General features: G+C 48.1%; 10 protein-coding genes and 2 non-coding genes across 12 annotated transcripts; 8 read left to right on the forward strand and 4 right to left on the reverse strand.

Moving 5' to 3' along the window:
* The first annotated feature begins 165 nt into the window (after positions 1-165).
* On the forward strand, positions 166-2,096 carry C8Q69DRAFT_473302 (R3H-associated N-terminal domain-containing protein). The gene is made up of 3 exons (XM_028631029.1): positions 166-778; positions 910-1,423; positions 1,481-2,096. The coding sequence occupies exons 1-3, from the start codon at positions 394-396 to the stop codon at positions 1,704-1,706; spliced, it is 1,125 nt and encodes a 374-aa protein (XP_028483899.1). The 5' UTR covers positions 166-393; the 3' UTR covers positions 1,707-2,096.
* A 334-nt stretch (positions 2,097-2,430) lies between these two features.
* On the forward strand, positions 2,431-3,296 carry C8Q69DRAFT_508598 (BTB/POZ domain protein; the record flags this gene model as incomplete). Its single annotated transcript, XM_028632995.1, has 3 exons — positions 2,431-2,522; positions 2,570-2,696; positions 2,757-3,296. The coding sequence occupies 3 exons, from the start codon at positions 2,431-2,433 to the stop codon at positions 3,294-3,296; spliced, it is 759 nt and encodes a 252-aa protein (XP_028483900.1).
* Positions 3,297-4,984: 1,688 nt separating this feature from the next.
* C8Q69DRAFT_t99 lies at positions 4,985-5,085 on the forward strand. The gene has a single exon. It is a non-coding gene; the product is annotated as a tRNA-Lys (tRNA).
* A 105-nt stretch (positions 5,086-5,190) lies between these two features.
* C8Q69DRAFT_t100 lies at positions 5,191-5,291 on the forward strand. The gene has a single exon. It is a non-coding gene; the product is annotated as a tRNA-Lys (tRNA).
* A 2,498-nt stretch (positions 5,292-7,789) lies between these two features.
* Positions 7,790-9,846, forward strand: C8Q69DRAFT_321659 (hypothetical protein). Its single transcript, XM_028627375.1, has 2 exons — positions 7,790-9,209; positions 9,259-9,846. The coding sequence occupies exons 1-2, from the start codon at positions 8,155-8,157 to the stop codon at positions 9,467-9,469; spliced, it is 1,266 nt and encodes a 421-aa protein (XP_028483901.1). The 5' UTR covers positions 7,790-8,154; the 3' UTR covers positions 9,470-9,846.
* Positions 9,847-11,383: 1,537 nt separating this feature from the next.
* C8Q69DRAFT_446155 (hypothetical protein) lies at positions 11,384-11,919 on the forward strand (the record flags this gene model as incomplete). Its single annotated transcript, XM_028629112.1, has 3 exons — positions 11,384-11,441; positions 11,484-11,552; positions 11,711-11,919. The coding sequence occupies 3 exons, from the start codon at positions 11,384-11,386 to the stop codon at positions 11,917-11,919; spliced, it is 336 nt and encodes a 111-aa protein (XP_028483902.1).
* A 905-nt stretch (positions 11,920-12,824) lies between these two features.
* C8Q69DRAFT_473315 (putative MFS transporter) lies at positions 12,825-15,117 on the reverse strand. Its single transcript, XM_028631030.1, has 8 exons — positions 14,967-15,117; positions 14,726-14,873; positions 14,586-14,661; positions 14,444-14,525; positions 13,881-14,387; positions 13,611-13,780; positions 13,426-13,510; positions 12,825-13,313 (listed from the first exon to the last, which is right to left on the reverse strand). The coding sequence occupies exons 1-8, from the start codon at positions 15,030-15,032 to the stop codon at positions 12,987-12,989; spliced, it is 1,461 nt and encodes a 486-aa protein (XP_028483903.1). The 5' UTR covers positions 15,033-15,117; the 3' UTR covers positions 12,825-12,986.
* Positions 15,118-17,118: 2,001 nt separating this feature from the next.
* C8Q69DRAFT_473317 (putative protease inhibitor) lies at positions 17,119-18,183 on the forward strand. The gene is made up of 2 exons (XM_028631031.1): positions 17,119-17,394; positions 17,480-18,183. The coding sequence occupies exons 1-2, from the start codon at positions 17,274-17,276 to the stop codon at positions 17,890-17,892; spliced, it is 534 nt and encodes a 177-aa protein (XP_028483904.1). The 5' UTR covers positions 17,119-17,273; the 3' UTR covers positions 17,893-18,183.
* Positions 18,184-18,252: 69 nt separating this feature from the next.
* Positions 18,253-20,242, forward strand: C8Q69DRAFT_473319 (queuine tRNA-ribosyltransferase). Its single transcript, XM_028631032.1, has 8 exons — positions 18,253-18,494; positions 18,565-18,815; positions 18,950-19,033; positions 19,114-19,434; positions 19,493-19,550; positions 19,602-19,679; positions 19,745-19,932; positions 19,995-20,242. The coding sequence occupies exons 1-8, from the start codon at positions 18,426-18,428 to the stop codon at positions 20,179-20,181; spliced, it is 1,236 nt and encodes a 411-aa protein (XP_028483905.1). The 5' UTR covers positions 18,253-18,425; the 3' UTR covers positions 20,182-20,242.
* A 288-nt stretch (positions 20,243-20,530) lies between these two features.
* C8Q69DRAFT_473320 (hypothetical protein) lies at positions 20,531-22,081 on the reverse strand. The gene has a single exon (XM_028631033.1). It carries the CDS (start codon positions 21,894-21,896, stop codon positions 20,952-20,954), a length of 945 nt encoding a protein of 314 aa, XP_028483906.1. The 5' UTR covers positions 21,897-22,081; the 3' UTR covers positions 20,531-20,951.
* Positions 22,082-22,701: 620 nt separating this feature from the next.
* Positions 22,702-26,193, reverse strand: C8Q69DRAFT_405118 (hypothetical protein; the record flags this gene model as incomplete). Its single annotated transcript, XM_028628061.1, has 3 exons — positions 22,702-23,108; positions 23,190-23,642; positions 23,724-26,193. The coding sequence occupies 3 exons, from the start codon at positions 26,191-26,193 to the stop codon at positions 22,702-22,704; spliced, it is 3,330 nt and encodes a 1,109-aa protein (XP_028483907.1).
* A 568-nt stretch (positions 26,194-26,761) lies between these two features.
* On the reverse strand, positions 26,762-27,616 carry C8Q69DRAFT_473326 (hypothetical protein). The gene is made up of 2 exons (XM_028631034.1): positions 27,314-27,616; positions 26,762-27,261 (listed from the first exon to the last, which is right to left on the reverse strand). Exon 2 carries the CDS (start codon positions 27,144-27,146, stop codon positions 26,871-26,873), a length of 276 nt encoding a protein of 91 aa, XP_028483908.1. The 5' UTR covers positions 27,147-27,261; positions 27,314-27,616; the 3' UTR covers positions 26,762-26,870.
* Positions 27,617-27,994: the final 378 nt, after the last annotated feature.

Below are 27,994 nucleotides of genomic sequence, written 5' to 3' on the forward strand. Positions count from 1 at the left end.
TGTATGTACAATTGTACATAGATAGAGCAGTCAATCACGTCGAAGGACCCTGACAGTGTCACAGTGCGGACAAAAGCAGGGCTAATTTAGGGCTGCAGCGCAAACCGGCAAGCCCGCCAACCAGAGTGGCCAGCGGAACCACCTGGCACGCTATCAGCGATCTCTCCCTATCTCAACCGGTCCGAGTACTCTAAGTTAGTTATTATTACGCATTGCGTCTTATCTCCCCTCGCTCGATCTGTCCTCTTCTCTCCTGCAGTTCCGATCTCTCCAGAGCTTGTGCGGGGTCTTTAAGACTGTTACAGTCTCGAACAAGCCCAGCAAGAAGGATCTGTCTTTCCTTGATACATAGATCTTCCATACGGAGGTTCGGACAGGACACGATCTGCGACGATGGCCATTCATCCGACTCTGCAGACTGCCGCGCCAGGCACCCTGACGGCACAGCAGGCCCGGGCCATATCTGCTTGGACGGAACAGACTACAGCTTCGCTCCAGAACCTCACTATCTCTCAAGATGCCTCCACGGTGGCAGCAGGTACTGTTCTGAGAGGAACCAGTGTCTCTCTGACCATTCCCCTCGATGACCATCCGTCAACAACCGAACCACGTCCTGCTCCACGTGCGAAAATTGCCAACGGTGCGGGTGAAGAGCGACCGCAACGCGTCTCGCTCAGCTACCGACATCGCGAGCCTAGCCGGCGGGACAGCCTCAAAAGACGGGAGGCCCTGCTCAAGGGGAAGGAAGGCAGCCGGCGTAGGCAGCGTTGGGAGAATGGTATGTCCCGAATGTTTGGCCGATATGGCATGGCCGCCAGTATATTCTCTGGTAGGCAACGGAAACTGGCCTCGACTGTCGTCTGGCTGTTTCCGTTGAGAATGAACGCGCTGACTCTTCCTGGTATCAAGACCGTCTTCTGAATAACCCTTGGGCTCAGCCGCCTGCTCCCACTGACTGGCTTCCCCAGCCAACATACCCGCGTCACGAGACCGTCCCCTACTACCTTGCGCCGCTGTGGGATGCTCACTATGCCCATCAGGACCGCACCCACAGCAAGCGTTCTTCCAAGCGCGAGGAGAAGCATCAGATCCCGAAGGAGCTTCGTATGAGGCTAAAGCATGCGCGTGCGGCCCGCGGACTGCTCCAGGACCTCGAGGAAGATATCAGACACTTCGTCCAGAAGTGGAACGAGAAGCAGCTGATGCTCGAGGACGAAGGTCTGACTGATGCTCCATCGCCCGCAGACATCTCTGAGGATGAAGATGAGATTGTCTTTGTGGGCAGAAACGGACAGATGCACGACTCTCCTGAGCGGAAGCGCGTGCTGAGACAGATGCGAAAGGACCTCAGCCAGCATCAGGAGCGCGACGGAGAGAAGATGGTCTTTGAGAGTCTGGCCGGTGACCGCGGTGCTGGGTTTGGGTGGGTTAACCCCCTCTTCATCTATGGATATCTGCATATGGCTAACAGTCACCGCAGACGCTGGCTCGTCCACTCTATTGCATCGTACTATGGACTTCACACCTGGTCTGTCACCATGGGCAACCCTTCCCGTCGTGCAGCCTTTGTTGGGTTCTATCCTCCTCCGCCTAGCACGCGGGATGAACAGGTTTCGCTTCCACCAGCCTCGATGACTGCTTCTCGCCGGGACGTCACCATTAAGCCAGGAGAGCCACTTCCACGACCCCTTTGGGCCCAGATCTAGATTTGTAATCGATTCCTCATTCTTTGCGTCAGATAGACGTGAGAGGCGTATTGTGCGCTGTATACTTTCCATTTGTTACAGGTGAGACAGGCGGGACGCGTCAGGGTATTCACTTGATACTACCGGGCATCGCAACCTGCCAGTGTAGGATATATCGAGAAACATTGTTTGCCCTTTGTTCTTCTGACAGAGTCATCATCTATAGATGTAAAACATTGCTTCACATCTGCCGACAGGTATTATGTCGGGAGTGGAAGAAATGTAGCAGGAACTAACTCATCGACGACGCATAATTGGCATTAGTCGAGTTAAAGCTGGATTCACTCGATTCGAGATTTCCGGTAACAATGGCTGTATCATCGCCTATGAGCCCAACCTCTTTACAAATTATATCTAGATTAGGATCCCAAGCCGCACTGTGCGCCAGTTACCCTTTGAAATTGTTCAAACCAGGGGATGGCGGGGTATCTCCAGGCATTTGGAATTCCACTGGCAAATGCACTCTCGGCTATTCCTTACTGACGGGCTTGACAAAGTAGACTGGTCGATTTGCACACTTTGGGATATGTAGATCACTGTAATATGTGGTTTCCCAAGACTGATTTGACATATTGAAGAGCAAAGGTTGGCCCCACCGCTTTCACAATCGGTCCTCGCACCGAGAGCAAGTTTCCTTCTCGACACCAAATCCCCCCATAATTCGACAGAACATTACGAAACGAAAATGGCGAACGACCAGCTTGAAGTAGCGGAAGTTAAGGCAGAAACAGCGGATGATGACGGACACGTAGGAGAACTTATCGCTAGTTTCCAGAGGTTCGTGCGAATCGTCTCGATAGCAGTACCTGTACTAATATCATCAGTTTTTTCGCCTCCTCAACCTTCTCAGATCTGACAATAGTCACAAAAGATCAAGAATTCAAGGTGCATAAACTGATAGTCTGCTCTCAGTCTGGATTTTTCGCTCGGCTCTTTAAACAGAACTGGAAAGTAAGTTCTTCAAGGCGAAGACGGTAAGAGGTGAACTCGAGCTTAATACAGACCTGATAGGAAGCAGAGGAGAACGTTGTACGGCTAAATGAAGATGATCCCAGAGCTGTAGAAGCAATGGTTCATTTTATGTATGGATTCAATTACAATAACAGCGGTAGCGAGCACGGCCGTGTTTCACCAATGCTTCTCAACGTCAAAGTCTACCAGGTTGCGGACAAATACGATATCCCGAAACTCAAAGCGCAAGCGAAAGAGAACTTTACAGTTGCCATAAACAAATGCTGGGAAATGGACGACTTTCCAACTGCTATTGAGGACGCATACTCGACTACAACCTCGGCGGATAGAGGCCTTCGAGATCCTCTTGTCAGCTTATCGTTAGAGCATATCGATATACTGCTGGATAACGAGGATTTCAAACAAGCCCTACGCAACACTCTTGGCTTCGCCGCTGACCTTGTTCAAAGAAACGCAAAAGGAAAGCTATATCTGTGTCCTTGTTGTACTAACGAGTTCTATGTCGGTGCATCGTCAAGTTTCAGATATTGCCCCTTGTGCTCTCTTGAGTCGACTGACTGGGAAAAACATGCGAAATAGACCTCCACAATGCTTAGTCTATTCGAAAAATCCAGCTTCCTACAGTCAGTGCATTACCTATCATTTCTCTGAACTATCCTCCACAACAAAGATTTCCAGTTATTAGTCATGAACCCCTGACTTTTTTTTGGAAAGTATCATAGAGAATAAGGACTTTGGGCTATACTGTGTATGCATCCTATATGCACTACACTGTACGTAAAATCTCATCAGGGACGGTCACCTGCAGCGCAGCCTAAACATAGGGATATAGAACCGCAGAACTCAATGAAGAATAAGGCCTTCGACACTCTCAACTACGTTTTGTCATCTTCGCACCTCCCGGAAAAGATTAATTGGAGTGTCCCATTGGGACGTTGAGATTATTTTGTTGCCTGGACCAGACACTCTACAATAGATTTTAGGTGAGCATTAGCTGAGACTTCAGCTTCCGTCTGCAAGACCAAGTGATTTATGAGGAAATTTGCACACCGTCCTCGTCCTTGGGATAGAAGTACAATAGATTCCTGCTTTCAGGACCCATGCGACAATGTCATATCGCAGTGGTTGGGACGCATGGAAGACTTCCGGTACTGCACAGGTTGACCCAGGGGGTATATGGCGGCCCTGGGGAGAACCAGTGGTGGTAAAGTTACAGACATCTACTGGTGCTGGTGAGAGAGATGGACTCTGAGGGAGTTAAGATTGCCGCTTGAGATTGTCGACAGTGAGGCGTCGCTCTTCAATTCAAAACTGCAACATGACTTGTTCAACCCCTACATGGGCGGATAGAAGACATCCCGTTTGCTACGCTGTGTTCTACAAGGTGAGGTTAGCAATCAAACACACAAGGAGTATGACATCGAATTGCCAGGAAAGCTCCTCGTGGGACGTTGGGTTCGAACTGTGGAAAGGACTAGCCAGAGGAGGTTTGCTGAAGGCATAGTAATCAGCGAGATATTATTTTGTGCCGCTCGTTCTTCAGTACCTTGCTAGTCAGCTCAATTTTGGGGCGCTGGTAAAGCAAGAAATCTATCTGTACCTTATAGGATGCTCGAGTTGTACACTTGCCTCCTGTGCCATTTGGGATTCGACGCGTTGGCTACTATACCGGAATCCCCAAACTATATATATTTTGGACGACCTGTGCACTAACATACATACATTCCATCCAGTAGCTTTATACATGAGAAATGGAAATGGATCAACGATATATTTCATTCAACTTCTATAACCTTGAATGTATACCCCTAAAAATTAGAATAAGTCCCTCTGTCATACAGCCTGAGTTGAGTTGTCGAGCATATGGTACGCTGTTATAAACTCCCCTTGCGAGTCCCACAAGCAGTGAAACTTTTCTATATCCGCCCCATTCTTTAGGGCAACGGCTCACAGTAGAGATTAATAATCCCCACTCGTAACAACGGGCCACCCAATCCTATTCGTCTATTACCTTATGCGGAAAACTTCAAGAGAAGGAATCGAGGGAAAAATTTTTTGGACGGTACAACAAACCCACAGCAACCCACAAGGACCATATGAATCACTATTTCGAACCGCTATTCATCCAAGTAGCAGTTGAATAGCTCAGTTGGTAAAACCAGCTGCAGTTGTGAGATTCACTACTTACAGGATTCCTTCCTGGGTTCTCAACAGATCTGAGCTCTCCGGTTCAGTCTGAGAGGATCGACGAAGGGTTTAAATGGCCTGCCGGGCTAGCTCAATCGGTAGAGCGTGCGGCTCTTAATTCCACGCACAATATGTGCTTGTGGTCACCGCAAGGCTGCGGGTTCGACCCCCGCGTTCGGCTCAATTCCGGACAATCATCCACTTTCTTTTTTGATCCTTCTTTTTGTAAACTTGACTAGATGTCTAGTTGTTAGAGCTCTTCTAGGATCGAGGGTTCAAAAAGCCTGCCGGGCTAGCTCAATCGGTAGAGCGTGCGGCTCTTATTTCCACGCACAATACGTGCTTGTGGTCACCGCAAGGCTGCGGGTTCGACCCCCGCGTTCGGCTCAATTCCGGACACCATCCGCTTTCTTTTTTGATGTGTTTTTTGTCAACTTGATCTTCGATCAATCAAAATGACAAAAAGACAAGGAGAGTCTCGCAATATGACCGCAGAGGTGATCTGTTCCCTGAGATTTTGAAGCCTGACCTCGCATATTATATTGCATCATAGTTATGATTTTGACTCTTGTTTGAGCAACCCCAACGCGAGGAGTCCAAGTAATGTAACACGTCGCATCAAATCATGGCGAATGTAAGTAGTGCAGCCTCTTTTTTGTGCATGTCCTTGCATTCGAGACACGTGATATCTTTCAGATCGATTGATTCTGCCAGCCAAGAAAGGCATCGAACCTTGGTTTCGGACCGATCCGATTAGTCGAACCATGGTACAGTGGTTGCAATTGTGAGTCTCGATATCGGCGTGCTATTTGATTTCCATGATGCTGGTATGGAATGAACAAGGACGATCCTTGCCGCACCGCTCGAGTGGTCCAGAGAAAAAGAGTTTGTCCAACTCTGGAGATTTCCAACCATTAGTCGCTCGTAGATGAGGGCACAGACAGACCTATATCTCGGTTCAACCGTGGTTCGAATTTGACAATTTATGACGTCCTGGTTTCTGGAATACAACTGCAACTGTGTAACGAATGCACAAAGTGGCTTTACACGATTTCTCAAAAAAGTCCATAGGTTCTCAGATGTACTGCTTGAGACATTCGAAGCCATGACCGCAATATTCGAGGTTTATCAGTATTGCCTTATCTGGCCCACAGCGGTATGATCTGCAGTCAGTATATTGATCCATGGTCGGAACGCGATAAGTTGCGGCGACAGCACGAAGAAGGTCCCTTTAAGACCAAGAAGTTCAATAGGACGATAGAAGATCCTTCCCCACAGCGGGGTTGGCAGAAGCCGCAGAATCTCACCGGGTCAGGAACAGGTACAGTTTTCCGAGTGTTCAGAATAACGTTTGTTCACCGATATTTGAAATGAGACTTGAATGCATCATAATAGCGTATTTCTGCATGCTAGAGGGCATGTGCCCGATGCCAAACACCTTGATATGACAGATCCTACGAGTCTGTACTACGGGATCTGACAGCGAGTCGTGCTGTAGGTAAACTCGCAGTCCGAATCACCGATTATCGGAAGTGATGGTAGCTGCAGCTCCAGAGAGGAGGGAACGAAAGCAAAAGAGTAAATATATCTTGACGCACGAGCAATTAACTAGCCCATCACCGCCCCCTGCAGGATCCCGTTGGCACTCCGCTTGCGCCAGAATAATAATATCTTGAGTACTGTCCTTCATATGCGAGACGGGGATAAATGAAACGGTCCAAGAAGGACCGGACGATCGACCGTTTTTAGACTTTCATGCAGGATGATGGAACGAACGGAAAGGGTGCAGATGATTCGAACCGCGTGGTTTTGTGGCGGGGGAGGTGGGCTGTGACAACCAGCCCGCGATGAGACGGAGTAATTACCGAGATTCGACCATTTGCGTGGGTATTATCTGGGACGAGTATTAACTGGTTTGCCACAATTCCAGCAGAGAATAAAGAACGAGGTCGGGGAGATGGTGATTGACCACAGCTGGCAAGATTTCATCTGTGTGGAGGTATAAGTCGAGGATCCGTCCTGACTCCTATGAGCTCTATAGGGCCACGACCCCAAGCCACGTACGGTGAGCCGTTAGAGTCAGTATACCATCATGAGAAAAACACATCTAGTGACCGTTGGTGGGGTTGAAACAGGGAGATGAGAGACGTTGCATAGCCCTGCCACTGCTGTTATCAATGACGGCGAGGATTATTATCGACACCTGAGGTACAGTACTTAGACATCAAGCTGCAACAACTTCAGGTGCTGCCAGTAGTGTGACGTGAAACCACGAGCGAACCTTCGGAAACAGGGGAAAGAATGCCATCAGTGACGCTGTCATCTGCCCTGGCTTCTGGACCGGATCATCAAGTCTCTTGGTGCCCTAAGAATAATGGGGTATCGGAGCCAAGGCAGACGGTGATGCATTCTTCCATAGACAGCGACCCTGCATCTCTAGTCGATATGACCTGGCTGGGTCCAGGCACTGACATACCAGAGACAATGGACGAGAGGCCGCCGTGCTTTCTTAGGCTGTGAGATGGAGCTGTCGCAAGGCGGGAGCGAGCAGGGCCAGAGCTGGCCCTTGTGTGCGTTGGTGGTCACGCTGAGTTGTCGGGATTCCTGAGGATCAAGGCGGATAACATCCAACTTCCCCTCCCTGGCCACGGGATATCATCGATGAAGCAACTCTCTGTCATCTTTCACCCTTCCACATTCACAGCGCCACCGTGGAAGAGCGCCAAGTTTGGCCTCGCACCCTGCGAAATCCCCCTTGTCCTTCACGTACCTTTTCTCTTGTCAGCCTTGCCCAGCCTGCGTCAGATACTACTTCTTAAATACCGCCTACTATTATCTGACTCGCGTGGGCACGGAGCCATCGTCCGCGTCCAGTGATTGTCTTCCAATTTTCTAGAAGCACTTTCATCAGGCGGCGTCTGTTAGCAGCTTTTAAAGGCTAACTAAGCCATACGACTTGCAGCGCATGCTGTCGCTCTTCTGTTCAGTCCAAGGAGTCTTACCATATCCAACACTTAGTCTATGCGTTTCTGTGCCCTGACTGCCACCCATAGCCATGGAGCACTCGATCTAACTGATACCCCATCTGAGATCCTTCCATCCCTATATCTATACCCATCTGTTTAATATTAGAATTTCTCCTCCCCAGCACTTCTGTCGATTTGAAACAAGAATATCACTGGTCTGATAATATCCGTGTTTTATCCATTCTTACGAGAAACCCCACCCCAAGCAAGGTGCTGTGTGCACAATGGGCTCCCACAGCAGATCCACTCAAAGTCGCCATGGAAAGAGTGGCAGTTCCAGTTCAACCTACAGTGACGGCTCTGATCACTCGAGAAGCACTGCCCCGACTGTCTGTAGCGACCGTCCTTTTGTGAGGCATTTCGATCCTTCTGACCCATATCCTACTATCGATCCCCGTGACTCCATGTCCACTTATGCTTCTACAGAGCCATCCCTAGACGATGATGGCGAGGATGTACCCTACGAAGTGGTTGAGGAAAGGCATGAAGCGTTTCCATCAAACCCCATTCCCTCTAACCCATCGACATTCGCGGTTCTATTTCCTTCAACGCGACGGATGGTCATTAGACATGACGACACCACTATCGACGGCAACATGAATCTTCGAGTCGACAATTTGATCCCTGACAAGGCGGGTCGTCAGCAAGAGGTGACCTTGTTCCATCTGCGCATGCACGACCTACACAAAAGGGAATTCTCCTTCCGACGTTATTGCAGGGACTCTGGAAGAGAGGTCTGTCATTCAACCAGAAAGCGCAACGCACACGGTGTTGAGAAGCGACCGGTCTTGGAGAGATCGTTGAGCACCGTCTTGGAACGGTTCCGACGCGGATCCAGTGGGAGCACAAACACGACGACTGCTTTGAAACGTCTAGATCCAGGAACGGAGGAAGAAGCGTTATTCGACGATGAAAGTACGTCCAGCAAAGATAGCCTGGAAAAATCAGCAGGCGATGAGAACACTATCCTGCTTGAATTCTCCAACTACGCTCATGTTGAAGTTAAGAGGAGAGGAAGCGGCTCATCGAAGCGGTACGAATTTGAATACTGGTCTACCAGATACCAGTGGCGTCGCGAGTACAAGAAAGATGGAGAGTTCCAGGAGATATCATTTCACCTGGTTGATATGGCAACATCTAAAGCTGTGGCTCATATCGTTCCTGAGCCCTTGACCCCAATGGAGAGTATCGAAGAGAAAAGCAAGGGCGGCTGGATTCCGCCGTCTTCGTTGTGGATCAGTGATTCGTCCGTCTACGAGAAGATGCACGATGTCGCAGAGTAAGTCCAACAATTACTATTAATCTTGTTCTGGTACTAATAGACACAGTGTCTTTGTTGCTACTGGGTTGATCGCTCTGGTCGATGACTGGATCAGACGCCGCTGGCATAAGAAGCGACAACTTCACCTAAGTATCCCCAGAAAAGCTTCCTTTATAGACCATGTGGATACCAGAAAATTCATTGAAGGCGTCTTCCACCGACGCGGGTCTGCCGACTCGCGTTATGATACCCAGCAGCAGGCCTCGAGTCATCCTTAGATCCATCTTCGTACTCATGATAAGGCATATAGCAAGCTAAGGGGTGGCTGTCTTGATTTACTTTTGAGTGATGTTTCTTATGATGCAACTCTCTCCCCTTATGGTACTTCGCCAATCAAAAACCCTCCAGACTCGAGCTTGTACATCAGTATGGGTGACGCAGCCTTTATGTTACGAGGCGAGGCACCAGGTTTGGACGTACTTCTTCTTCTTCTTCTTTTCTTTTTTTCACATTACTATTGTTCTCTTATTTGGGCCAGCAGTTCTGTCACGGTGAACGGATCAATATCAGTGATTCCCTGGAGATGCCACAGTCATCATCTCATGACACTAGCTAATATGTGATGTGCTGGAGATGTACTATAACGTTATCACCTCTTGCACTAGACAACATACAGTGAAGTTTTAAAAGACCCAACTTGTTCACGTTACCTCGTAGTGATTGCAAGCTCAACACAGCTCACTGCAGTCTATTTTTGGGGCGTACACGTTGTATCTAAGAAGGATGATCGATGGCTGTTGTGTGTTGTCGACACGGTCAGATAGACTGGGTCACCTGTTCGGGAGCGGGCAAGTCAACTCGCTTCGCCTCGAGACCTCCGTTCTTCCAACTCACCCTCCCGAACTTAGACGAACAACCTTGTCCGCACAGCAGACCTTTTGGAATTGATCAGCCTGTTTAATATCTAACGAAGCTGTTCATCTCGTTTCTTCCTCGAACCTCGCAATGACCGCCTTGATGATGCAGGTATGAATGCCCAACACGGTGCCAGAGGAAAGCAACGAATCACCGATCCCCTGCTCCGGACAGGCTAGGAAGAATCATCTATATCCAATGTCTGTCTTGCCTTTCATCGCTGGCATTGCGTCTGCTGCATGTCAGTCAGAGAAGGCCAGGATGTTGAACTGTCAGTCTCGCGATATCAAAGACTTCTTTGCTTCGGGCCACCGTTCTCTGCCCGGGGGAGGCGTTCATGCAAGTCGATCCGGTTTGCCTCCGCTAGCAATCGCCGCAGGAATGGAGATGCTTTTTTCGGTTCTCTTCTGTAGCATGCAGAAGCGTCTTTCCCGGGCCTTGCTCTTATTTAATCACTGCTGAGCTGGCATTTTTTTTCTGGGCCCGCTTTGAATTTGCGCGGCCCAACTGGCTTACTTTGACTGCCAGAGTTTCTCAATTCGTCGCTGGCTGTGATGGGTCCCCCTCCGCTTTGGGCAACGAGGCCCCCATCTCGAAAACCTCCACCTTTCGGAGAAGAGTTGAGGCCAATGCATATTATTACCCAGCCAAAACCACGTTCCTGTTGCTGTTTGGGGGGAAGTTCGAGCCCGTCCACCCTTTCCGCCGCCTGGGAGGTCGTCCCGCCGGATGGCCCCTCGTCTCGGAAATGCCTATGGCTACAGCAAAGACTAGGATCGGTTCTTGGGAGTTGACGTTCTTGACACCAGAGATTTTAATAGGCGTGCGGCGGGCCGTCCCAGCTTGCAGCCTCAAATGATCCGCATTGCTCCCTCCGTGCATCCTGCGTTCACTGGGTGGAGGATAAGGAGGGGCATTTCGCTGACGCGATGCAATTGCCCACAACAACATGCATGAGCCCGTCCTTGGGTTTTCTGGTTAGTTGCAGTCTATGTTGCGCGAAATGCTGTGGCTTTCACAGATACGCTCTGCACGCCGATGACAACCCCCCCGGTTTATATGACTCCCCGCCTCCCATATCTGTCACGATATCGAGAGGGGCAATGGACTCCTGCAAAAACAATACTTAAATCTTAATATTCCAGCCCGTTGCAGTCTTAACGCTTCTTTGCAGCTTCCGCATCATTCTACCAAGGGAGGCATTTCTTTGACAACCTACTAGCTCCTACGATTCCCTCACGTGTGGTGGCATTCTTTGTGTTTCTTTCAACATCAAGATGTCTAGTCCTCAAGGAAATGGCGGCAGTCGTCCTACTTGGCAAGAACGGCTCGAAGGTCTGTGCAGTTTCTTGTGGACCGTGCACTCCTGCTAATTAGTGAAAAAAGATCACTGTAGAAGAGCTAAAATGCAACCTCCGGTTTTCAACATCGTCTCGGACCGACGAGGTACAGTATACTCTCTATTCTCTACCTCCATCCAGCTGGACAAATTACATCCTGCATTCAACTGTCTCTACAGTTCCTGATGCTCAAAAATGGGGTTTTCAAGACATAGTGCAAAAATGAGGCTGAAATCTATGCTAACAATGCTTTTCATCTTCTAGGAGGTCGTACTGCTTGGTCCAGCACAGTTACTGTCCAGGGGCAAAACATTGCTGCTCGCTACTGGTATGATGGCCAGTATATAAACAATGCAAAAGAAGATGCCGCAGAGGTAGCTCTCATGCAACTGAACGCCCAGACTCGTTCTCCAACAGTTTTCCCTGGACAGTTAGCCCCTCAAGCGAACGGGTACGGCCGTATGGGGTATTGAAGCCAAAATAATATTCTTCTGGGGCCACAATCGCTCCGCAGTCTTCTTGTGCTCCCCGAAGGCACAATGGATAGCACTGTTCTTCTGTCAGCGACAAATCTTTTACAAGAGCCCGGCAATACGCAGACGCCGTATACCCTCCGGCCGCGTTGACGGCTCTGACTGCACGAGTCATCATTTCATGAATGTCGCTGCTCTTTCAGGTCTTACATACTTTTCGGTTCTTCAATTTCGATTCCTGTGGGCGGCACTTTCGCTCTGGCCGCCTTTGTACCAATTCCCATGAATGTTTTGGGAGGTTGTCGCCCGTTCGTCTTTTCTTATCTCGCAAGCCATTCTTCGCATGGAATGGCAAAATAAGTGATGGTAATGTTATACGACTATGCGCATGATGCTATGTACCGCCGATCTCTTATTTCTCATGTATTCATTTGCATATTATCTGTTGCATTTTCTTTATTTGGGATATCCTAACAAGCACAAGCCGCGTTGGATGGGTTCGCATGAAATAGAGCACACGATATGAAACCAGCGCAATCACAAGCTCGGTTCATAATTCGAAGCCAGGATTGGAGTTATACACGGAACGGGGGGATTTGCTCTGTTAAGTCTTGTCAAAGTCAGCTTGGGATACTACAACATGGGCATTCAATCTGGATTGGCCTTAAGGCCAACATTGCTTATTGAGATATCGTGTGGCGCTTTGTATGGTTTCTTGTCGTTGCCTCTGTTGAAAAGAGCCCCATACGGGATATTAGTTTCCAACTTCGTACTCGACCGTGTTGTTCCTTGCACACACTCCCTTGTGGCGTATGCATCTTAATGTTCCGGTTGCATTTGAACTGTCAGATGCAGAAACCTGTTCATTTCTAATAGTAGGAAATGACACCAACGATTTAGCCAAACTATGCGCTCCCTCGGTGGAACACTAACAAGTTTCCAGAAAAAGACAGGGCGCCCATTGGTCACGGTTCTAATTATGACTTCTTGCATGCATACCCGTTATGCAATATCTCATGCATTCCATCGCCCAGATCAACCTTAATCTTAAAACCTGCATTCAGATCTCAGTATGCGAACCTCTTGCCATTCATCTGCCCGCTCCTCTTTGCATTCAAGAGTCCATAATACAATCTCAGAAGGACACACCCAACTGCAACGAACAGCAGAAGCGCCGCGTTTGTCCAGTGACCTGTTGGATAACCTCTCTTTGCCTCATTGGCCTTGTATATCCACACACCTACGATCTGGCCTGGCGCGCCAAACGAAACGTTCATTGCAATCGCGAGGCCGGCTCCCGCTGTTGAGTGTATGTTTGATGATAGCCAGCCAAGTAGGGGCGGGATGCATGCGAAAGAGCCACTGGTGGCGACGATGAGGCAACCGTAGCGATGCTAGACGTTGAGAGGAATATATGTAAGCTAGAGTAGACTGGGAGTTCTTTGGTCTTTTTTTTTGTACATCATGCGGTGGTAAGGATGGGAAGCATGTTGTTTGAAGACTTACGAGATATGCGTCTGCAGGGAGGACAGCAGATGCTAGGAAGCCCATTGCTCCAATGAGGGCGAATGCGGCAGAGTGGAGGCCACGGCTGTTAAAATTGAATGTGTTAGTTCTTATGCCGTTTTACTTATTTATTAAAGTAGGGTCTTTCTTGTGATGTGGAATGTTCATGTATGACTTCAACGTACGAATTGAAATGATCCGCTGACCAGGAAGCGGCGACTGTTACGACGTATGCGACGGCCCATGGTGGAACAGTCATCAGCTGCGCTTGCAGACTAGAGTAACCCAGACCTGCTGTGAGAGAAGGCGTAAAGAGGGATAAACTTGAGAACGGAGCGGATATTCCGAAATAGACCTGTTGAGTTTGTGAGATCGTGTTAGTTAGTACAGTACATATCAAACACAAACTGTTCTCCACTCTGATCGATGCTTCAGAGTCAGATAGTATAACTTACAGCATAATGAGCGTATAACCTCCAATCAGCCAGAACAGCCTTAGCATCCTCCCATGACATCGCTTTTGCATTGCCCTTCGAACCTTCATCTTTGAGTCTTATCATGGCGAGCTCTCGCTCCTCCGCCGTGAGCCATCTTGCCGTTTCTGGATAATCCGGTAAAAAGAACCAGATAAGAAAAGCAGACGCACAAGACGGCGCACCCTCAATGATAAAAAGCCAACGCCAAGCAGACAGTCCCTTTGCGCCGTTGATGTGGCCCACGCCGTATGCAATAGCGCCGCTGAATGCCCCGGCTAGTGTTGCAGATGCGAGAATCAGAGCAACCCGTATGGATCGTTCCGAAGTTCGATACCAGAAGGTCAGATAGTAGACTAGACCAGGGAAGAGTCCGGCTTCAACTACGCCCAGGAGGAAACGGATCCCTGTCACTTGTGCGTAGGTGTGCGCGCCACCGAGTCCCATTGATATCGCACCCCATGCTAGCATGAGGAAAGCAATCCATCTCTGATTAGAGTCAGTATTTTTCCGTTTTTGGGCTAGAGGGATATCAGGAGCCATACGCTAGGTCTGAGCTTTTTAAGAAAGTAATTCGATGGAACTTCGAAGAGGGCGTAAGCGATAAGAAATACCATTAAAGCGATCCTAATGAGTGTCGTCAGCAGTTTCTCCCTATTTTGAGAGAAATCAAAGCTTAGAACTCACGTGTATTCATACGAAGTCATATGCGTCTCAGATAAAAGGTCATTATGCGTTTCGGAGTTCAGAACCTTTGCATTTCCTGTGGGGCGGAACATCAGTAAAAACTACTCTATCTGAGCATCCAAAAACATTGTTGGAAATACCGATATTTGATCGATCCAGATAGCAGAGTAAGTAGATGCCGGCACATAGCGGCACGATGCGAAGATCTTGCTTCAGAATGAGAGCCCTCTCGCTGGCGTTGATTGTTCTTAGGTCTAGCGTCGCATCTTTTTGATTGCAAGAGTTCTCCTTCGCGCAATATTAGCTAGCGTCCATGATCGACCACCTGTAGGACATAATTATCTCAGATGGTTGAGTAGGTAAGGATGCGAGTAATCGTACATAGATGCCCCCTTCGAGATCCTTAACCGCCTTTGCGGGTTCTTTCACAATATCTACCTCTGACATTTCCGTGGAACGACGCAAAAAAGTGACTTGAGGACCCTGGGTTGGGGAAAGATTCTGGGGAAGGTCCCTTTTTGAACCCGCCGAGAGTGTGGGGTAAAGTATGTGTTAGCTGGACTTAAGTACGGGGTACAGTATTATACGGAGTACTATCAGGGCATTGGCCATAGACTCCATCTATCTACGGGGGAACTAGTGAAGGAAGGCTCTGTAGCGTGGGACATAACATAGTGCAACAAGCAAATATTCTTTCTGTGTATTGATTATGATGCGACGAGGACAGCACTTTCTACCTACATGTAGCACATTCTGATAAGAAACAAGATGTTGATGTTGCACAGGATCAATCCAGATACGCGACGAGGAAGTACGGGCTGTCCATCGCTCTCATCTTGACCGCTTTTTAGTCCCTTGGGGGCTAGATCACTCTAGGAAAAACTGCATCCTGTGGATTATCAGGGAGTTTCCGATCGCCGAGGCTGAGTTCACTGTGCCAAGATCCAGATCATGTCTATGCAGCGAGGAGCAGCTCTTTTGTGAAGGACGCTTTTCCATACTGATTTTTATTAGCATGATATAGATCGCGTGCATTGATTGACAAGGAACATTCGATAAGAGAGTATCGATTCGACTGTTTTTGACTTTCCACTTGTTAGTTAATTAGCCGCGGGATACATGCGGGGTGCGGGAAGATAAGGTTGCACTACTTATACAGCTACTAGTATATACTCCGTACTTCCATGGTATGACTCGATGTCTGTTCCATTTGCAGATGACATGTTATTGCCCCTCTCCTTTAAAAAAATGATGATCTATAGACGATAAGTCCCCGGATCATTTCAACGCGACAATGCTTGATGTCGCCACTCTTGAGTATATTTAGTGTACTCCAGCTATGAGGTAGGAATACTGACCTTACGAGGAAGAAAAGCCATTGCTTGACAGTGAAACTGCACAACACTATTCGCAGGCTGAGAGGATATCAAACTGTTAGCTTAAGGGTAGTGATGGAGAGAGACATGATAAGCTCTACTACCCGATGTTGCCGCCATCTTGTCTCCATTATAGGATTGAACTTATATCACAAAATGACTCTCTCCTCAAAGATAAATCAATAAGGACCGTTGTATATTTTCAAATGAGAACAAATTTATTGTATACTCGATACAATCCCTTAACATTCTACGCTATGGAACCACCTCTGGTCTCGAAGTACCATGGCCACAGCGAAAGACACCCTGCGGAGAACCCAGATTTGACAAACATCAGATCGGCTGTTGGTCATATCAGCAGTAAAGTATTGAAGATGAAATTCTTGTATTAGGAAGCAATGCGGGGAGTGAGATAGTATTTGTTCTGCAGGATGAATCTGAACCGTCCATTCCAGACTACACCTGATAAGAAAGCATCAGACCTCGAGAAATAATGTAACTGATTGTTGAGTGATAAGGTATGTTTTCAGTATGGTTAAGCTAATGATGAAAGTATCTCTGCAATATCCATTATTTTCTATCTCTGAAATACCGCGGCCCTTTCTGCACCACATGTTAGTTATCAGATCCACATTACTAACATAATCAGCTACCGAGTTAGGATCAATCAGCTTAAAGGAATAGAATCGCGCTATGAAATACGCGCTAGTGGCCATATATCAACGCCTCCGAAAGAAGAAGTCCCTTCCAAGCGCTTGTTAAATGCAAGGACATGCAGGTTCCCAATTCAACGGCACATTATTTTAAGAGCGTATATATAACGGTCTCGAGTCAGCGGACTCTTTGAACTTTTTCCCAAGTACAGCAGAAAGCATAACTAAGAAAGATCCTAGGGCGCGACAAGTGGCCCCTTTCTTTTAAGCATATTTAGTAGAGATAGGAGTAATAGGAGCAAGAATTCTTTCTCAGCCCAGAAGCATTGTAGTGAAGCAACGGAAGGATGGCAGCAAGCAGGGGCCGACGGTACTTAGTAGAGGCGGCAGCGGAAGGATCATACTTGTGGACTTCGATCTGGGACTATATACTACACTAGGTACTTTATCACCAGAAGTAGAATATGCGTATTATCCCAGAACTCTCCAGCACGAAAAAACGCCCCAGGCCAGGCGGAGATAAGGCTGTAATGTCCGATAGTCAGGCCACTTAGCTCCAGCCAGCAAAGCATTGCATTAACCCCCTTTTTCATCAACTTCCAAGGTTGACACCCTGGAAATCTATCCATTTCTCATTTCCACTGAAGAAACAATTCAAGATGGCTCCATGCAAGAGCGCAGAGGCCGCACTGTCAGCAATCAAGGATGACAAGTCCAAGATCCTAGGATTGACGATCAACGGCAACAAGGTTGAACCGGGACAGCATATCCCCAAAGCAGGTACGTGACTCCTAAATGCCAGCAGTGGCCAATTTTTTCCTTGCTATCCTTGTCATCAGCACATGATGTTTACTAGTTCTAACAGAAGCAACTTCTCCCCCCGAGCTATCTTTCAACACGACCTCCGGCACATATCTCGTGATCAACGTCGATCTCGATGCTCCTTTTAAGTCTTTCAACTTCTTGGGCCCCGTTCTCCACTGGGTGCAATCGGGCTTGACACCTGAGGTGACAGAAGGCGGCACCTCTGTGCTGAAGCCTCACGATACTCCTGTCATCGCCAACTATGCCAGGCCTGGACCCCCGCCCGGAAGCGGGCCGCACCGTTACGTGTTTCTGCTCTATGAGCAGCCCGAGGGCTTTGACGTGACCAAGTACGCGCCGGCTGGAGGCAAGCCCGTCGGCGTTAGACGCAGGATGCGGTATGATCTGGATGCGTTTGAGAAGAAGGCAAACCTGGGACCCGTTATTGCTGCCAACTACTTTACCAGCAACTGATTGACGCGCGCATGATACTTCATTTGTTTACTTTTGAGAATTCGAGCACAGACACACGCTTGTAATGCTGAAAGGAAGATACCCTCGTCGTATTAGCTAATCGATCTACGCTAACTACTTGTCTTCAACTTATAAGTCAAGATTCCATCTCATGATCAGATAATAGGTTCTTTAATTATCGTCCACATTATTATCATTGCTGTAATAATATTCCGTTAACGACGACCTACCTAGGTAGGGGGCATACGTAGGTGGTTAGTTGCACTAGCAGTATATTATGTAATCTGGGGCAGACTTGCAAACACAGCAAACGGTGACATCGGAGATCGTAAAATATCTCCGTTATCGATTCCGCGGGGAAGGAGATATTCAATTGCGGAGGGGAAATAATAATTTGCGATACACCGCATTGGAGATCCTTGGGTGTCTTTTATCATATCATCTGTCCATATATATAATTCAGAGCTTTAGCTCGCAATAATCATACTTCAACGCTTCCAATTTCCAACCTCAGCGCCCAGGGGAGCGTGGAAATGTCAACAACTGCCACGCGCAAGGCAATGCCGTCGGCATTGACCTTTGATTTAATAGCTAAGTGCTCTGTATGTCGTCAAGAACATTCCAGCTTCTCGAATTTTCACGTAATATCTGACATAATGTCAATCTATCCAGACAACCAAAGCTCGCGCCAGCACCCTCCATCTTCCACATGGAGCTGTGCCACTTCCGATCTTTATGCCCGTTGCTACGCAAGCCTCTTTGAAAGGACTTACGCCAGAACAGCTGGCACAAACAGGTTGCATGCTCTGCTTGAATAATACGTATCATTTGGGACTGAAGCCGGGTCAAGCGGTGTTGGATCAAGTAGGCGGTGCACACAAGTTGCAAGGATGGGATCGAAATATCCTAACCGACAGTGGTGGGTGGGTTTATTTCCGTTCCATGCTTTGATTAGGTGTATGATGTTAAGGGGGAGGTTTTCGTGGTTCCTAATATAATTCCCTGAAAACGGGGTTCCTTCAGTAGAAGGTTTGATACTTACTACTTTCCTCTACAGGTTCCAGATGGTCTCTCTCCTGAAACTAGCAAAAGTTACGGAGGAAGGTGTTCGGTTTCTCAGTCCACACGATGGAACGCCGATGTAGGTGGATCCCCGGATATACATACCTTCAGTCATTACTGTCGTAATGCGACTTGCTTACGCTGTTGAAATTCGCACAGGCTCCTAACACCAGAACACTCGATTTCGTTACAGAATTCAATCGGTTCAGATATCATCATGCAGCTAGATGACGTTATTGTCACTACCTCTCCTGACAAGGCTCGGATGAAAGAGGCCATGGAGCGCTCTGTGCGATGGCTAGATCGTTGTATTGACGCCCACAAATATCCTGAACGTCAGAATCTGTTCTGCATTATTCAGGGAGGTCTAGACCTAGAAATGCGGAGGCAATGCTGCGCAGAAATGGTGGCTCGAGACACCCCGGGTATCGCAATAGGTGGGCTCTCAGGTGGTGAAGCGAAGGAGGACTTTTGCAAAGTGTGCGTTGGTTTCAGCAGTTCCAGTGCAGAAATTTGATCCACTGACAGATTACCCCAGGGTGGATACTTGTACTGGCCTTCTTCCCGAAAAGAAGCCTAGATATGTCATGGGTGTTGTACGTGTCAACCCTTCACTTTTTCTTCTCGATATCGCTAACAGATTACAGGGATACCCCGAAGATCTCGTTGTATCTGTGGCTCTGGGTGCAGACATGTTTGATTGTGTCTGGCCAACAAGGACAGCAGTAAGTTGCTTTAGCTTAGCAATGAGACTTCTTCCAGACAAATCCCAGCTGACGCAAGATCCTAGCGTTTCGGAAATGCTGTAACCAGCTATGGAACATATAATCTCCGCAACCATTCTTATGCGGCCGATTTCTCTCCTATAGAAGAAGGCTGCGAATGCATCTGCTGCCGGTCCACTGAAAAGGGCGGCCTCGGAATAACCAAGGCATATATCCACCATCTTGCTGCAAAAGAGACAGTTGGTGCTCATTTGTAAGTTCCCCGTGCTCTTTTCTATATGTCAGATTACACTTGTTGTTGACTAATACCCCCAGACTTACAATGCACAATGTACACTACTTGCTCTCTCTCATGGGCTCCGTCAGACAAGCCATCATAGAAGACCGCTACCCCGATTTCCTTCGCGAGTTCTTCGAGAAGCTCTACAAGAACAAATCGGATATACCAAAGTGGGCTGTCGAGGCATTGCGCGGCGTAGGAGTTGATCTGCTGTCAGAATAGAAAGGCTACTATTTTTACTTTTTTTTCTTTTTCTTTTTCTTTTTTTTTTTTTTTGGTGGGCGCTCGAAATATCTGACACGAGACAATGAGAACATGACGCGCAAAGGATAATTAATAAATAAAAGTTATTTGAATTAAGAGAACTTTTACATATTGCTCTAATGGCTTTAGTACAGCTGAGCTGATTCTGTTGAATGTGTGCATTTCCTGCAACCACGTTGGTGGTGCAATTGGTCTCTTCGATATTGACCTGCTTGCTTGCACTGGAAGTTGATGTAGAGATGTCCGTACTGGTACTGCTTAGCCTAATCTGGAGATACTTTTACAAACTCCGTATTATATACAGACGCTTCTGTGTATGATTGTTAAGTAAAAGAAAGAGAACGTTTCCGATGCGTATGTATAGTATGTTCTTCTGTTTTGTTGAATATATAGAATTGATTGATGAATCGATAAGTTCATTATAAATTATATATACAATGCAAATCAGATCGTGATATATCACCTCGACAATTGTTGATGAAAAAAGTCATGGGAATCAGCCATTTCTATGTAATGCGCTATGCTATGAGATTGATTCGATGTCAAAAAGCAACCTGAAGCGAATCGCCAATGCATTAAATTCAAAAAATTGCAGCCAGAAGGCTGCGGGGTATATATATAATTGGCGTATGCTTGGTATCCGGAACAACATGCATAAAAGGAACAAAACAAAACAGATTATCACCACCGAAAAAGAGTATTTGAGATGGGATGGCCCAGATCATCATCTATTTTCCCAACATCACGCCAGCTCCTCTCATGAGAACAATAGTATCTCCTGACTTCAACTTTCCATCGCCAATTGTGTCTGAAAATTCGAGAAACTCCCCGGATTCGATGTGGAAAATCCTCAATTTCGCCTCTTCGCTGTCTGCTCGATTATTCAGATTCTCAACGCCAAGTCTCCTCGCTGCATCATCCAACACTCGTCCAACTTTCCATCTGGTGTCAAAGAAAAGATTGCTGGTAGGAGGATCTGGTCTTTGCGTGGTTGAGGTCCCGACGACATGTAAATAGATACGTTTGTCGGCGGGGATGCTTGCTTCGCCCTTGGCTGTCTTCTTCATCGTGTTCACCTGTACCATGCGTGAGGCGGCCGAGGTTGGTTTTGGTTTTCCGTTCGGTCCTATTGAAGTTGCATTGTTTCCCCATGTTCGAATACGAGAGAACATCGACTTGATTGTGTCGTTGGGCGTTGATCCTCCATGGCCCGGACGTGCTCCAAGAGGGATTAATTTTGAACAATCATGCTCTTCTCTCAGCCGATGTTTCAAGCAGTATTTCCGATTGCACTTATCGCAGTGCACAGCGGGATCTTTCGCGGTGTCGATGAGCGTTTTGCACGCCGGATGGGAACACTGTATCGAGTTGTAGATGGTTGGTTTCTCCAAAGGAAGACTAGACGTGGTTGCTGTATTCGCCGCCTGTCGTCGTCGTGCCCATTCTCCAGCATGGCTGCATTTGTGTGCTGTCTCTGTTCGATGGTCGAGACAGAATGTGCCCTTGCAAGACTCGCAGCGGAAAGGGAGGAAATCGAGCTGGTGACAGTATTCGAACTGACAGTTGCGACCGATCGCTTCTAGGTCGTGGTCGGGAATTTGGCTGAATGATTCGGGCTTCTTTTGGTCCGAATCAGATGGTGTCTGTCTAATCGTTACCGTGATCGGAGACATTGTATTGGGTTTATCGAGAGTGACAGACTGGGGAGAATCCAGGGAAAAAAGACAGTTCTCAGAAGATCAGGTCTTCTCGTTTCTCAAGATATTAAAAGAAAGAAAAGCCAGGCAGACAGTACGCGTCATGAGCGAGTGGCAAACGCCGATGGATGGATGTGAATGAGTACAAAGCAGCCTTGGAGCTGTTGCTGACAGACTGAGCGGAGCAGCCAGACACGCGGAGAAGATTCCTTGAGGCGCAGCTGTGGCGGTGCTTATCTAATCTCGATCTTCGCACAGATCCATATCGGGAGCTAGTCTACTTTTGGAATAGCTCAGTTATGCGGGGAAATGCCAACGTTTAGGTAAGCTAGCTACCCCGCAGGATAACGAGTATATACACCTACTCTGGAGTGCATTATATCGAGCTACGTACTAGGAATAACTCAAACGATTGGAAGTATCTTATACACCATTTCTAGCGAGAAGTAGAGCCCTTATCATTAACTGAAAAAGAAAGAGTCAAGATTGGAATTTTGATTGATCGGGATACGTAGTAGGATACTCAAAACAACTCTCTTGAAAATACAGCCCATAAAGATTATGAAACAGAAGAAAGATCAATGAGAAATAGGTGATTCTAGACACGCACAGGAGGGTATATTGACAAGATTAGCGAACGCAACACCCAGACATAGTAATACAGTCGGCTAAACCGGCAGGTCAAAAAAATGCTCCAACATTGATGCAGGCAAGCCAGAGATTATGGATATCTTCTCAGTGTCGGATCCCGACAGACCGTGATGATGCTTTCCCCGTGCAATTATGGCATATGCTCGTAGGGGTGATGGGGATGACCAGAAGACGACGGGGGCCGGTTTTCCACGCGGCTTTCATCGACCTGGTGAGGAACGGACACCTGAGTTTTAGCGAATGGAATCGGTCCAGTAGACGTGAAAACAGGTAGATTCTGTTTGGGCTGCACCACAGACGCAGGTGGCGAGTGTACCGATATCTGCGGTGATGGCATATCATGTGAAGTACCTGGAGTAAGTGGGGGAGACATGGTATCTGAAACAGATCGCTGAGGTGGTCCAGGGATATGGCCTCGCACGACCTCCCCAACATTACCGGTCATCACGGTCATTTGTGGCATGTTTGGCCCTGATACCGTAGGAGACGGAGAAGAAGGCCCAGACATTGGATCATTGTGACTTTGGGCGAGTGGCACTTTTTCAAGTTGCGGTAGCTGATTCCCTTCAGTGGGCTTTTGCTTGATCTGTGCTGAAGGAGGCTGAGGGTGGCCAGCACCCTTTGCAGCCAAGGGCGTCCTTGCTGCAGATTTGGGAGCAGTAGGTTGAGGTTTCGATGTCGCGGACTTCTTAGGAGACCTGGACGTAGTCTTCTTGTGCTGATCTGCAGCGTTTTTCTCGCGAAGAGCATTCTCTTCAGGTGATGGAACCTTCAGTTTGATATTGAGTTTCCGCACTCCCGCGGCAAGATTATCCATATCGTTGTTCTGCGTCTCTCCACCCGCAGAAACTCGCCTCTGTGTACCCGAAGTCGAAGACACACCAGCCACCGAAGACGCTGCCGAGGGCTCTGCCAAAAATGGTGAGGGCACTTTCGGCACAGGAGGAACGGCTTTTCTAGGGCTAGCTGATCGCTTCGGTGTTGAGCCACGGGACCCGCTCAATTTGGTCTTTTTTGCGCCCAACATATCTGACGGTTTTGTGCCAGTGGCCGTCGCAGGTCTTGAACTGACTTGGCGGCCGTCGCTGGATACCCGAGATGGGGTCCTCGCCCGTTCTTCCCGCTGAGGATCGGGTGCATCTGACGCCAAACTAGTAGCACTCTGTCTCCGGTTGCTTTTGGAGGAACCGACAGCTGGCGACTTTCCGCGTGAAGGATCCGGGAGATCAGCGACATCGCCGATGGTAGTTCTCCGATTAGTCTTCGGTGCCGGACGCCTGGGCGTCGAGGGAACAGATGCTTTGGGCTTCCTCTCACGAAGTTGCATGCGACCCTGCTCCTTAGCAGGCATCTGTGCCCCTTCTGGGGCCGCTTGTCGTTCTCGGCGAGCTCGAGAGGAGGATTCCACCTTGAGGTCCTCCGCGCGACAGCTCATGGTCTGGCGATCGCTTGGTATGAGGACCTTGAATAGCTCATGACTAGCAGTCGACCAGTTCACCTCAGGAAGTGGGGGAGGGATATTTAATTCACCACCTGATTTGCGATCCCGAGACGGTGTGACAGCTTTAGCGGTAGACGCCGCTGTAGGAGCAAAGAAAGTAGGCACCTTTTCACGCGGTTTGGATGGTGTAGTGGGCGGATATACCAAAGCTTCCAGTTCTTCTAATAACTCAGGTGCCCACCATTTGGTATCAAATATAATTGGCTCTTCAACGTGTGTGGGAGAAATATCACCGGCGTTTTCATTAAGACCTAGGCGTCCGATCATTTCCAAAGCGAGGCCATTTTGCTGGGCATCAGCACCAGAGACATTGCTTCGTGGATCCGCTAGACCTGAGATGTGACTCAATACTCCGCTGGTCAGTGCCCGATCACTGTACCCTCCCTCAAGAACACTGATGACTCTGCCATCGACCCCCAAGCCTTCTTCGCCGGCAAGCCTTACGATGTCAGAAGTGAATTTAGCGTAGAAATCGGTAGGAACATTGACCTTGTGCCTCTGCATGCCAGCACTTTCCCATTCGCTGGCATCAAAACCGGCAGAGATGAATATGGCCGCTTTCGGGACCGGGCCAGAGGGCGTATTTGCCAGTTGTTCAGTGTGCAGGCGTAAGAAATCGCGGGCCTTTTTGAGCAGTACTGAATATTTGTCATTGTACAGTCGCCAGAATTCTGTCGGTGTCTTCCATGGCTCGAGGTGAACGTTCCATATAGATTGTCCATGCGCATTGTCGATGCATACACTAGCATTGCGAACCTTGTCCTCTTCACCATATTCACACGGGTATGAATTGATGTCATGGAGACTAAAGTAACCAATCGCGACTTTCTTGAAAGGAGCAGCGTTCTTCCCGGCAGCGACCGCTTTCCGGTTTTGCTCCCACGCAATGGCCTGCGAACCGTCCCCATGATGTAAATCGAAATCGATAATCGCAGCATGGGTGAGACCGTGTTCCATAGCAGCATGGCTGATACTAACATGGACATTGTTGATCCAGCAGAACCCAGAAGGATGGCCCGAAGAACAGTGATGGCCTGGGGGACGGATGCATACGAAGGCGCGCTTAGTCGAACTAGGTCCAAAAACAGCATCCACACCTTCGCACACTCCACCTAGGGCGCCCTGAAAAGCGTCCAGAGAGTCAGAGCAGAGATAGAGATCACCTTCGTGGAGCTTGGGAGCGTTCGCATCTTCCTTCCCTGAACTGCGTGGCCGAACCAGCTCTTTCTGGTTCGAGGCTAGCCGCTCTCCTGCCGCAGCGCACATGGTCTTTAGATCATCCATCCACTTAGTGCCGTGGATGTGAGTAACTGCAGGCGAATTCAAAGGTATGCTTCTGGCTGTTTTGCGGATCTGAAACGGCGGCACAGGGAGCATCTTGACGTCCAGATCTGGGTGAGGGGGGAATTGTCCACCAGTATGCCTCTTGCCAATACGCACATATGCAACACTGAGGCCGAGTACAATGGCGCGAATACGCTCTGGACGCTCAACAATAGTATTCAGCGCTGCCTGCGTCGATCTCGGACGCGAGAATCTGTGTCCATAACAAGCATCTTGTATCACAACCAAGGTTTCGGACTGTAAGTCCTCCGAAGAGTGAAATTCAACTTCCTTCTGGAAATGTTCAGCGGCAATAGAAGCAGCTGTGGGTGGTGGCTCTTCGACCACAGGAGACTTCGAGCGCATGTTGGTTGCTGAAGGTGATGTCAGGAAGTTCGAGGATGACCGTCTAGACAAGCTGGGACGCGGAGAAGTTGGGCCACCGGCGGTATAAGTAGAACGCAGGGAGCTCGTCGACACGCGTTTCTTTAAGCTTGTCGTTGATGTCCTGCGATCATCACGAAGGGAGTTGCAGCTGGGAGTCTTCCGCGGGGTACGGACGTTCCCTAATGGCGATAGCTGTCGTAACTGCGATGAACTTTTCTGAGACAAAGCAGGTGACAAAGCAGGCGAAGAAACAGGTAATGGAGTCGCTGAGGCTGTCCCAATAGATAGTCGATTCAAACCGTCAGACAAACCCGTCGCATCGTTGCTTGTAGGCGGATGCCGCCCTCGAGGTGAAGCCCCCTGGGCGTAAGGGGCCGAGTACGAGGAATCATGGCGCATGCTGGGATCCATGGTGACTGATGAAAGAACAACAGCACCAGCAGAGTCCTCTCTGGCGCACCTCGTGAAAAGCCTTGATGGTTACGACAACACGAACATGAGGGGGAGGCGCATCCATAACAAAAGAAAGATGGGCGCCGTTGGACCCTTTTGGGGGGCATTTGCGGACAAGGGATGCGCGCGGGTCGCGTCTGCGGCCCAAGCTCCCCTCGTGCTCTCCACTTGGTGCAGCCCTACGCAGGCAACATCAACATAAATACATTCTTGCTGCTGGTTTTGATTCGATGCTGTCTGACGGGCTGTAAACTGGTATGTTTGATATCGGAGATTTCTCGGCCCTCATACATACCAACAAAGTTACTGTACTTCGACAACACACCAGTATCTTGAGTATGAAGACATCCTGAATACAGCTGTTTACAGAACTGGTGCAGACTTTTACACATGGAACCTTTGTCATATACTGTCCAAGCACTACATAAGGCTTGATATGAAGCTAACCATGTGTATCGGTGCATCTTGGCCTACGAGTCAGGAATAAAAGCCAAGAGTGTTAGGTCATCAAGATGATCTTATAATATCCTGTAACATGATCTGATCACATTGAAACATTCTATCCCGCAGATCCAATCCAATATTGCACAATACCTAGAACTCCACAATTGAACCAACTCCGGAAAAGATAGCAATCAATGCAATCCCAACAGTCCCCTCCTCATTGTAGACTTCCATATTGACCACCATCGTCTTGCAATCTTGTCTCTCCCCGTCTTTATAATTTCCTTGCGTCCCTTTTTCTCTGTAACCCAAGAGCTGGTTGCGTGTCGGCTACAAAAGCATTGCAATCGAACCGTTTCTGTCATGATGCCAGGGCAGCGTCCTCGAATGCGCGCAGAACAGTTTGTCTTGCCCATATCTTCCTGGCACTGGCACCATTCGTAGAAGGTCATAGATTGTTTGCACATGGTGAGCGATTGATCTATCGCGTGTAGGTAATAAGATATGTTTCTGTTATCTTATGAAATCGTGTAATGTGTGATGTTATGGCTTAGATGAGTGTAACACTAGTCTTTAAGAAGCCTATCGAACAGTCAGAATGGATGCATATACGCGACAAAGTGTTAAGAACTACCTAGGTATCAGGGACACTGTCAAGAACGGTATATTCAGAAACTGATTATTCCTCTTTGGCTATTTCTTCGCGTTTATATCTTTGGATTTATCTTTCAATAATCGATCTTTTGGTTCTGCGTTTTGTTGTTCAATAGATAATGACAATAATGAACAGTGACCGACGATGACGCGAAGACAAAGATCCAGCTTGTCTATGAAGGAGAATAAAGTAAAGAAAGTGTGTCAGTTCTTAGTAGTATTTGTTTCTTTAGATCAAATGATCAAGGAATAAAATCTCGAGCGGATAAGATGCAGGGCTAATGCAGACTGTTGAGGTGTGTAGAAGAGGAAGATAAGGAGAGATGAAAAGAGAGTTAAAGGGGCAACCATATCCAGGCTGCAGGTGTTGTGTATGTGACTTGACGTAAGGTTGACTCGACATTCATTACATATAACATGGTTGGGAATTCTATTTCTGGTACGAAACATAGTGACGGAGGCCTAGGAGTTATATTCCGCTGGTAGATATGTACTGTAAGAAAGGAACCAAGGAACTGCACCGGAGGACTGGAAAAGGAAAACACAACAGGCACCAGTACTCTTTGAAAACTCATAGTATTTAAATCCTAAAGTATGTACATATGAATACACTACACTGCTTTGTCAAAGTTAATTCGCTCTGGGTCTACTTTAGACGCGA

The sequence above is a fragment of the Paecilomyces variotii genome (genome assembly GCF_004022145.1).
Source record: "Paecilomyces variotii strain CBS 101075 chromosome Unknown C8Q69scaffold_8, whole genome shotgun sequence".
NCBI lineage: Eukaryota > Fungi > Ascomycota > Eurotiomycetes > Eurotiales > Thermoascaceae > Paecilomyces > Paecilomyces variotii.